This window comes from Hipposideros armiger, unplaced genomic scaffold, assembly GCF_001890085.2.
Source record: "Hipposideros armiger isolate ML-2016 unplaced genomic scaffold, ASM189008v1 scaffold_467, whole genome shotgun sequence".
NCBI classification, from domain to species: Eukaryota; Metazoa; Chordata; class Mammalia; order Chiroptera; family Hipposideridae; genus Hipposideros; species Hipposideros armiger.
Genome location: NW_017731817.1, coordinates 1218067 through 1228686, shown reverse-complemented (window position 1 = coordinate 1228686; position 10620 = coordinate 1218067). Strand labels below are relative to the sequence as shown.

General features: G+C 43.6%; 1 protein-coding gene across 1 annotated transcript in view; it reads left to right on the top strand.

Annotated features, from left to right (window-relative positions):
• Positions 1 to 1115: 1115 nt before the first annotated feature.
• Positions 1116 to 10620, top strand: part of MTUS2 (microtubule associated scaffold protein 2) — a 69666-nt gene continuing 60161 nt past the window's right edge. Inside the window, exon 1 of the mRNA XM_019666364.1 lies at positions 1116 to 1535. Coding sequence (XP_019521909.1) covers positions 1482 to 1535 — 54 coding nt within the window. The 5' untranslated portion in view covers positions 1116 to 1481. The remainder of the gene's footprint in view (positions 1536 to 10620) is intronic.

Below are 10620 nucleotides of genomic sequence, written 5' to 3'. Positions count from 1 at the left end.
TAATAGTGTATCACCTTCCCGTGCAGTGGGAAGGTGTTGGGCATCTAGGGTAGTTTTCATTTCTATGCGACTACGAACAATGCTAAACTGGATATCCTCAGGCATACATACCCCCCGGCATGTTCCGGTACTCTTGTAGGCTCAAAGTGGCAATGACGGCTCAGAGTGTATGTACATTTAAAATGCTGAGAGGGACAGCTATAGTGCCCACCCAATCGACTGTGCTAATTTACCTGTTAGCTTAAAAGAAAAATTTGAGTTTATTCTTTCAAGTTTAGGGCAAACATTCCAGTCTGTTCTTATTTGAACACCAAATATCCTTGCCCTCTAGACATGCAAACCTAAATAGCCTGTGCTACTCAATGAAAATCTGCTTGGAAAATCTCGAGTTAGTAAAATTATCTAATTTGAACAACTCTTGTCTGCTGCTTAAGCTAATTGAATGGGCAAAAATCTAATTGTATGTTTCTGTGGGTGAAAGATTTCAGGATTTCTCCTTTGAGGTGTCAGGAAATACAAAGTTAATCTTGTAAATATCCCCATCTTTTACATTCAGGATTGCATAAATATATTTTTAAATGCCACACCTCTTTAGCTTCCTACCGCCTTCCCTTTTTTAACTATTTGAAAAATTACAAATTGCCCAGAAAGATCAAGTTCTTTAAGGCTTTTTATGCTGATATGCCTGGGAGAAATGTCTGCCTCAAACCCCAATTTTAATTTACTCAAGCCACCTGAATGGTTTGTGAATGTCTGCCTAGGCAAGCAATTTCACAATTATATTTCAAATATAAAGATTTCATCAAATAAGGCAAAAATTGCTCCCGGCACACAAATTTGAAAATGAGTAATTGGTCCCAGAGGCAACGGATACCTCGAGAGGAGGAGTTGCAGGGAGGAAAGGCCATGCACACCACGTTTATAAATATGTTTACTCCCAGGGACACAGAAAGCCCGCATTTGAGCGAGCCAAGCCTGCTCCAGCCCTCTCCACAGTCCTCAGCCCGGAGAATCCGGGGAAGTCCAGGCTCGTCTTTTGTGCTCCCGGCGTCCTCTCCAGGCGTGTCTGCATCGTGCAGGGGCGCCTCCGCTCGCGGGGACGGCTGGGAGCGGCAGGCTCCGGCAGGAGCAGGCGGGCTGTCCTCTTGGGGAGATGGCATCGGTACATGCTCGATTGTTACGCGACTATTGATTTGCCTCATTCTGAGGATTCCGGTGGCCGAGTCACCCTCCCGCAGCCTGTCCCCTCCCTCTCCCGCAGCAGGATCTAAACGCTGCCGCTGGGCGCCCCTCCTCCTCTGGTTTCTCTGGCTCTTGGATTCTTGAAGTTATTAGGAGAAATAAGGTAGCCGATGGGGACCACATGGAAGTTGTGACAGCTCCCAGCGGCGCGCCCCTTTCGTTTGAGCCATTACCTCGTCTTAGGAATTACCGCTGACACGTTGAATGAAGGAGGTCCCGGAGCCAGCCAGCCTGCGGGGATGGGCCACTGCTGCTGCAAGCCTTATATCTGCCTTCAGTGCCTGGACAAGACGGTACTTTGCCTTCCCTCTCTTTCTTCTTCCCCCTCCCCTTTTGAAAGGGCACAGACACTGCCTGCGCGGCCACCTCGGTCCCTTTCCCCTTTGTTGGTGAGCAGGGCTGCCCTTCCTGGTTCCAGTGTGCTGGTCTCCTTCACGCTGCAGTGCCTTACATAACTCTGGGCTCCTGCAGCCCCAGATGTAACTGTTGCATTTCCCAGAAACAGTAGGGCTCTGCTGAAACATCTTGAAACCCCAACTGCCAAGAAATCCTTGGACTATTCTTAGTGCATTTAATGCACCTGTGAGACCTAAGATGCTCTAGTGGAGAGTTTACTCATAGGTTAGCTAGGCGTGTTTCTCTCCAGTGGCTGCTAACTTTGAAACTTCACCACTCTTTTTCACAAACAGTGTCCATCCTTGTAATTTCTCTTCTTAAGGGCAGAGAAGAAAGCACCAGTGCAGTAATTCTCTCTGTGCTTCTTTGCATCACATGAGTGAATAACACAGAGATGAAAACTCACCAGCCAGCGTCTGCGGGTGTGTTCAGGTCCCCAGTGCAAGGAAACTCACAGCCAGGGCACTGGAGCTAGAATGCAAGCGAGAATTGTATGACAATTCCTACACAAAGCCCTTCTTTGCTTTTCACATTTGCCTGTGAGTTTGCAGACGGATTAGGACTTGCTTTAATTTTACTACTGGAACTGTGTTGGCCAGAAATCTTTCATTTCTCATGCTCATTTGGATTTCTCAAAGATGCATGAAATGGGATTTATTTAACAAGGAGTTGAAATTGCCTCCTTTCTTCCCCTGTGGACATCAGCTGTATAGACAGCTCGAGGTATAGCATGTGACCAGGTGAAGGGAAATATATGGCTTAATATAAAACTCATTACAAGGAGGTCACTTGGGAACATCTTAGCTTTGAGTTCTGTTTATGAGCTCTGACCTAGGAATACCACCGAGGAAAATTAAACTGATATCTTAAAAGTCACCTAGCACTTTTGTTCCAATAGAAATAACTATTTCAATGGTTTTGCCTTTTGCTATGTTTACATACACATTTGTGTGCTTTTAACAAATAGAAATTTAAAACACTTTCATGCCATTGTTTGCAAACCCAACACTGAAGTGATTTTTTTCAAGAGAAGTAGTCACAAAAAGGTGTTGAAGGAAGCTTTATAACAATAGTTATAAATAATAAAAGGGAAGCAATTGCTACATGTAAAATATAATATTCCTAAACCTTTGTACAAAATTTTTAGAAATAGAAGATGTAATATGCAGACCTTTTTTGAGAAAAATATATTTTAAAGTAAAACTGTCCTTTTTTGTTTTAAATCAAGTTCTTGAAAATAATTACCCCTGTGAATTCTTTTTCATTTGGGGATTTTGAAAGATAATTAAATGTTATTTCATGCCTTTAACAGTAGAATGTTTAAGTAACTTTCAAACATTTTAGTTTTGAAAATTTCAACTCAATGCAAATTACTTTTTACTGATGAAAGCTTAAAAGCTTACACTGCCTCTATCAACTTTCTCACTGTGTTTACACCCACACTTGACTTTTCTTTGCTATGTTTTTGAATACTATTCCCAATTGAGGATTTGTACATATGTATTCATGGGTACTCATTTTAGGAACAGAGGGCTTTCTTTTTTAGAATCAAAAGAAAATCATTGTTTTATTTTATTGCCCACTTTTCCGGAGATCTTCACCGGCAGTGTGCCAAAATCATTTGTTTATTCAATAGTTATGTTTGGGGCAGAAACTGCTTGCGAGGGATGTTATGGATTCCACGCCAATCTCCAACCCTGAAATCAGTACTCCTTTAAGTCTCACAATAAAACCCTTTAGTCTGTTAATCAATTCTGAGAATCCCAGTACCACCATGGAAAGAGGCCTGATAAAGTTGTTAGTAAAGTTGTTTCTGGTTACTTTAGTGCAGCTTAATAACCCTTAAAAAAAAAAAGAAACATTTCCTCAGAACTTTATATGGATACAAAATAAAAACTTAATTTTGAGAAATAAAACATAACTTTTTTGATCAGAGTGCAGCTCAAGATGTTCTGAAAAGAATGATAGGACAATTAAAGATACTTTTAAGTAAACGGTTTCAGAAATGGGGCTAAGAAATCTAAATCTGAAGAGGCTCCTTTAGCATTAATTTATTGGGAGAAACTATAGCTTCTTGCCTAGAGTATAAAAGGAATAAAAATGTGTTAAATGAACATACGGTTTTTTAGAGCCAATTGTGCTTTTGTGTTTACAACTTTTTAAAACCTATTCGTTGACAATATTTATTACTGCTTACCTCTGTGCCTAGGTATTATGGGGACCATCAAAGGGTTCTTAAAAGGTACATTATGCTCAATGGGGTTTACCAGTTGTTTGTTTGGTTGTACTTTTACCTTTTCCAGAGAAATTATTACAAGTGGGGTAGGCAGCAATAACACATATAGAGCAATTCAAGCATTAGTACAAGAGTGGAGTATAATTAAGTGAAGTTACATGGTCCTGACCATACCTGTTTCTGGAACCTAGTGAAAGGAGAAACCAGTGCTGGGATCATAGGCAAGGTTTCTTGGAACAAGTGGAACATGAATTGGACTTTGGGGAATGGGGAGGTGTTTTGATGAACTGGTGAAAAAAAGGAAGGCGTGAGTAAAGGTGTTTCGGCCGAGTTTGATGGAAGAGTAGGATAAACACAGTGGGAACCTGAGCACATCAGGAGTACGGGGAGATATTTTCCAGGCTGAAAGCCAGATCCAGGTTTTTCAACTTGAGTTAATAAGAAGTAGGGGTCCATCTTGGCATTTTGAGCTGTTGGCATAAGAGACGTCCAAACCTTTAAAAAATTTGTGTAAGAGTTTATTTGAGCCAAACTGATGACAAGCTGGGAAGCAAGGTCTCAAATGCTCCTGAGAACGACAGTTTTGCAGTTTCTTTTTATACATTTGGATTTAAAGGAGGGAGTGTCAGGAAGATTACATGAAGGTGGGAGAAAGCAAAGTACGGGATAGTTAACACGAGTATGTGCTCTCTTAAGGGTGGTTACGCCTCTGTGGGGTGTGAAAAAGAGGACCAGTCTAACATTTCAAAAGTGTGTTAGCCTAGACATACAAGAACAGTGATCAAGGCTGGCTTAGGGCAAAGATAAACCTTATTGTAGGCCTGGGGCGTAACTACCCACCGTGACCTGGCCAGTTAGGAATGTATGACCCATTACCCTGTAAGGTTACTTTCTTTCAGATTTATTAGAGCTCCTTCTTTGTCCACAGAGCAGAGTGGCAATCTGTAGAAAGACTTATTCTACAGGTATTTTAAAGGAAAAGTATGCCCCAGGGTGGCATTTGGGGCACCCAGATGGGTCCCAAACGGTTTGTTCCTGGATCAAGCCAGCAGCTCTGTGTATTCGGAGGCTCTTTACCCTTAATCTGCCAGAGCAGACCCTTCTTAGGAACGTTGAGTTATGAAGGGACATAAACTAGATGTATAACCTAGAATGCCAACTTGTTTTTTAACAATAAGCAATAGAACTGAGGGCCGGCCGAGTGGCTCAGTTGGTTAAGGGCTCGTTCAAGAGTTTGAGCTCTGAGCAACAGCGGTTCTATTCCCGGCCCAAGCTGAGCAGCCGCTGAGCTGCCAACCAGTGGCAGGATGGCTCAGCTTAAAAAAAAAAAAGAAAAAGAAAAGAAAAGAAATAGAACTGACAAGCATATGAATAATAACCAGCCCAAGAAACATGTTATTTCTTTTCAATGTCAACGTCTAGCTTCATAAGAAGCTTTGATGAGATTGGAACCTGAGCCACAATATTTAGGCATTCAGTGGCCTCAGAGCCTGGTGTGTCTGTGAGCCATCAACCCTGTAACCTGAAATTCATGCAGCTGAGAAGGCTATGTGATTGTTATTGCCTCTTCTAAGTTCTCTTTGCATTGCTCACCTTGACTTGCTGGCTTAGTTACTGCCCTATCCCTTTAGGGGTTAATTTGCATATCTCTACCCTAAGCTTTTCTGTGATGATTATAATCTCAGAGCTATGTTATTTACCTTTTCTCTAAATTCTTGATAGGGTCGAAAGTTGGGAGAACTCGTCTCACTGTTCCTCTCAGGTATGATTGGGTGATCTGACAGTAATAAATTTGGGAAGGTGATCAGAGGAAGGTAGAACCCAGAAAGGTCAAGAAACTTCTTAAGTGATAGATAAATGGATGAAAAATCATGGTACTGGCTAGTGTTCCTTTCTTTTTCTCACACTGAGATCCAGGATTTCCCAGCATTACACTTGGACTCACATTTCTTCTCCTTGGGCTCCATAGCCTCTGTCCCCTCGGACTGTTCTTTAGTAACCCAAGTATGGCATGACATTCCCTGATTAACTGCAGCCTCTTGGGTAAGCTGGCTTTTTTTTGTAACCACTGAATCCCCAGCATGCACAAGGGCAAAGGCTGGAATGAAGCACTAAGTTTAGTCATTCTGATTTTTAAAACAAGATACAGCTTTGCTCATTTTTCACACAAGTAGACATTGACATGCTTTTAAGACTATTAAATGTGAATGAAACTTTCCCTTTGACCAGTCTATATTACATTTCATGTCAGCCTAGAAAAGCAGATAGGAAAATACGGTGGCCTGTGTTAATTATATGTGAAAGAAATAATACTCATTGATTAAGTCAAATCATGGCATCAGTGCTGCCTTAAAGCCATAATAACTAAAATGAAAAACAAAAGGTCAGTCCACCTCCCGAAGGAATTTTCCACACTTATGTTATGAATCTGGCCAATCTTCACAATATTGATATTGAAAATGAATGCAGCATTTCACATGGTGTGAAAACAATGCTGAAGACTTAGAAGTTCTGTTGATGTCACCTTGTGGCTGGCTCATTTTGAAATACAAAAAATAAAATGTTTCCCTATAAGACCAAGTTCTACCAGGTAGAATTAAACCTTAACCTGAACTCATGGAGCCTGGGGTGAAAAGTAATACTGTTTCTGGGAAGAATGAAAAATTAACTTAACCTCTTTGTAATTTCATGTGTATGTATGTCACTTTGAATTTCAAAAATGCACAATAAAAAGGACCTGGATGATTCCTCAAATACCAGAATTTTATAGATTTCTTATTCAGCTCCCTGTTGTGGTTCTTTTTCTTAGCCTGGGAAAAAGTGGCCCAGCTTACGTGATTGAATTTTCCCGATCTACACTCGTTTCAGGGCAGGCTAAAAAGATAGGAAAGGTTAATTGGGAGTCTTTGGGCATATATATATATATATATATATATATATATATATATATATATATATATATTTTTTTTTTAATTTACATATATATGCCCCACCTTTTAAAAAATATCAGGCAGGGAGGAGGGAGTTGAGAAAAACACTCAGGACTACAGTAAATTTTATGAAATTACCATCAATCAATACCCCTTGTGGCCAATCAAGAGTTTTTGCAGGGAGAGTCAGAGCAGAGGCACAGACTTGGTGAGGAAAAGAGAAGGGCCCATCTGATGTGGGTGACAGACTCCCAGAAAGAGCACAGGTACTATTTTGTGTCACCAGTTCTCCTGGTCTTGGCCTGGGGTGCTCCCTTCATATCCTCCTGTTTATTCATCCTCTGGTCTCAGGAAATCGCCAAGCCAGCCCTGCCCCCATTGAGTTATATCATATTGTTTTTTAATTGCTTATTCATTTATCGACTCTGGGAGACTAATGCTCCTTTAAGGCAGAAATATTCTGCCTGGCACATAGTAGGCACTCAATAAAAATGTGTTGTTTTGTATAAATTTCCTATTTATGGGTTAGTTGGGGTGAAAGCACCTCAGATTCACCCTACATTCAGTTTTAATAATAAACAGGCTGTTCCGTTAGTTTCTAATTCAAGGAGGGGCTTAGATGGCTGATGCCCACCAAGAACCACATGGATGATTCTAACAAGGAAAGGCATTTTCACTTCCTGTTACCGCCAAGGTCACATGGGTGGCATCAGCCACCTGACCAGGCACTTACAATAGCAGAGTGTGGCAGGCTTGTTTGGGGCCTGGCCACGTATCAGTCGCTTGAAGTTCACGGGAGGACTAGCAGGTCCTACGTTTTGCCAGGTTTCTGTAGCTAGCAAAGACTAAAGGCAGCATGAGTGATTTTATCACCTCCCTCTTCCCCACCTGATTATTTTTTTAAAAGGTGGCACATTATATGTAAATTAAAAAAATATATATATGTAATCCCAAAAACTCGCAGCTAACCTTTTCTGTCTTTTCAGCCTGCCCTGACAGAGTCTGTGCAGCCCTAGCGTGGGGGTCACTAGGCTTCACTGCAGCAGACTTATGAGAGCTAGGGGAGGGGAGAGCTGGAGGTTTCAGGGGACAGCCCTTAGACTCCATCTGTGAATGCTGTGTACCCCTCTGCAGAGAACAGAGGACTCGGAGTGCAGAGCAGAAGTACGTGAGCAAATAAAAGAGGTAGCTACGGAGACAGCTGCCGGTCTGGGGCTTAGCTGTATGTTCCCCAAATATCCAGTTAAGCCTGTCTCCGAGTAAGCAGTCGTTTTAGAGGGATGGCCTGCTTAGACTGTGCGACTTGTGGACTGTATCCCTAGGACAGTTTGGATGCTTAATACGGAGATCTGTTTTTAGCCTTTGGGGTGAAACAGGCGCGCATGTACTTGGCACCAGTTAGGAACTTTCCGCTCATTACCCATGTAGGGAAGCACTGATCTAACACTGGGTCGTCAGAGGAGGCCTTGCGTGGAGCTTAGTCATCCCATCGCGTCATCGCCCTGGGCCTGGCTTAGGTGGGGGAACGAAGGGGAACGGTGGCATGAGATCCTTTCGGGGGGAGTCTTTGGGCCAGCCTTACTCCTGGGTGTCCAACGGGACCTAGGGACCTTGCAGGGCAGCCGTTGGAATCTGTTGACCACCATGGATGATGTTTAACTTTTCGAAACAAGGAGTAGAGAGTGAAGGTCCCTTTAAGTTCACTTCTGAACTTAACGCCTGAGGTACAGTGGTCCTGCAGTCCTAGATGTTGACTCATTCCAGCACTCACCATTCTGGTTTTGCCAGCAGAAAACAAAAGGCAACGTCATTGATGCAGAGAATGCACAAATTAGAAAAGTTGATATTTCAAAACAAGCACTTAAGGAAGAAGGGCTGTTGCCAACCTGCACAGGCTGGCCTTAGCAGGCAGAGCTCAATCGTGCCAGCATCTTAAGCAGCAAAGTATTCATTCAGAGGCCATCAGAAGGGGGTAGGGAAAGCTGATAGGGAAAGCTAAATAGCTACCCTATCAGAAGTTACAGCCCCATGGAGGCTACACTGACACACAGAAGACAAATCGACACCCAGGACAAACACGGGTCATTCAGGCGGTGGGTGGGCTGTGAGTGCAGTCAGGGATTTTTCATGGAAACGGAATGGTCAAGAGCTGACACTGCCTTTCTCCCATTTGACATGAAAATCTTCATGGCAATAAACTCTCAGATCTAATCTGGGGGTCAGTGCAATTTGGATCGTGATGTTGTGAGGAGAATCTCGGTGTGTTAGTGTTTGATGAATAGTGTGGACTTCGGGTTAAAACACCTGCATTTGCCATTTCCCAGCTGGTTACTTACAGCCGCAGTGCCATCCTCCGAAAGGGGGTTAAAGCCTAGGACCTACTAAGCAGTATTTGGAGGAGCAGTGAGGTCCAGGACTTGCCTAACGCTGTGCCTGACATGTGGAAAGCATTTGGGAAAGGTTTGTGTTAATACTGACATTTCAGCCCTTGGGTTTGTTACCCACCTTGGTCAGCGGACCCTTCCTTGGTAAGCCATCTGATGCAGTCTGAAACTGGTTGGTTTTACAGCCTGTGCTTACAAAAGGGTGGGGACGAGGGTAGCTTGGGGTCATGTTCATTCAGTCTGCTCAGTCTCTCAATGGCCTGTGCTTCCCCCCTGTGGAGAGGACACAGGGTTCCAGTCTTACCTGTTTCATTTCTATTTCCCCTTATATCTCCTGTCTTCCCATCCCCTCCCTTTCTTTTCTTTCTTCTTCTTTTCTCTCACTTTGTTTCTCCTACAGCAAAGATGGAGGGGCAGGTCTGGCCACAGTTAGCAGAATTAGCTTTTCACCAAAACAGTTCAAGTCCCAAAGTCTTCATCAGCTATCTCTGCTGTCCTCAGCACTGTCTGCAGCTAACACCTCTTCCCTACTGAGGACCTTCGGGCCACCCCTTCCCAAAATGTCTGATTCTCCTGTGGCTGGAAAGTGTGCAGTGGTTTGTTGTGACAGGGGAGACCCCTCAGGATGTTAACATCCCCCAGGACTCCTTTCCTAAGGGTGCTACCTGGCGCTGAGGGAAACCTTGGCTTTGGGTTAGAAATTCAAGTTAGCTTGTTTTTTTGTTAAGTTCTGGTTGTCCCTTGCCTAACCCACTCTAGGTCTGCACCACTCCACACTCAGAGTGAATACTTTAGTGATGCTGTGAACAGATAAGGACAGTATTTCAATCCTCTGGCTGTGCTTGGGAACTGAAGAAATGAGTGTCCGCAATTACTCTTGTTTTTTTTTAAGATTTTTTTTTATTGGGGAATTGGGGGGATGGGAACAGTGCTGGGGAATTGGAGGAAGGGGAACAGACAAGTTGCTGTCGTTTTGTTCTTCATCAGTCTAGTTGTGGAGGACGTTGCTTCACTGGCCCAAGTTGGCACCATCATTGCGCTCTTTCCGGGTGAGGCAGATCAGTCGCCAGCTTCTGGACGGCCGTTCACTGCGGCTGCTGGCCGCTCACGCTGGCTGCTGGCTACACACGGTAGCCCATGGCAACCCACTGCAGCAGGGGCTGCAGCCTACGCCGTCGCTGGAGACTTACAGCTGCCCAGCTCCAGGTTGAGCTGTTGTTCAGCATCTTAGCTGTGGAGGGCAGTGTCACTGGCCCTCATATGTGGGATCCGAACCGGGGTCCTCTGGCGTCCCAAGCCAGTACTTAACCATCGCGCCACTCGGCCGGCCCCGCAATTACTCTTGATGGTAGAAACGAGTTAGCTTTTTCACTAGTTTAAGATGATTGCAGGGCAAATACTGAAATTTACCATCTCCAGAACACTCAATTTT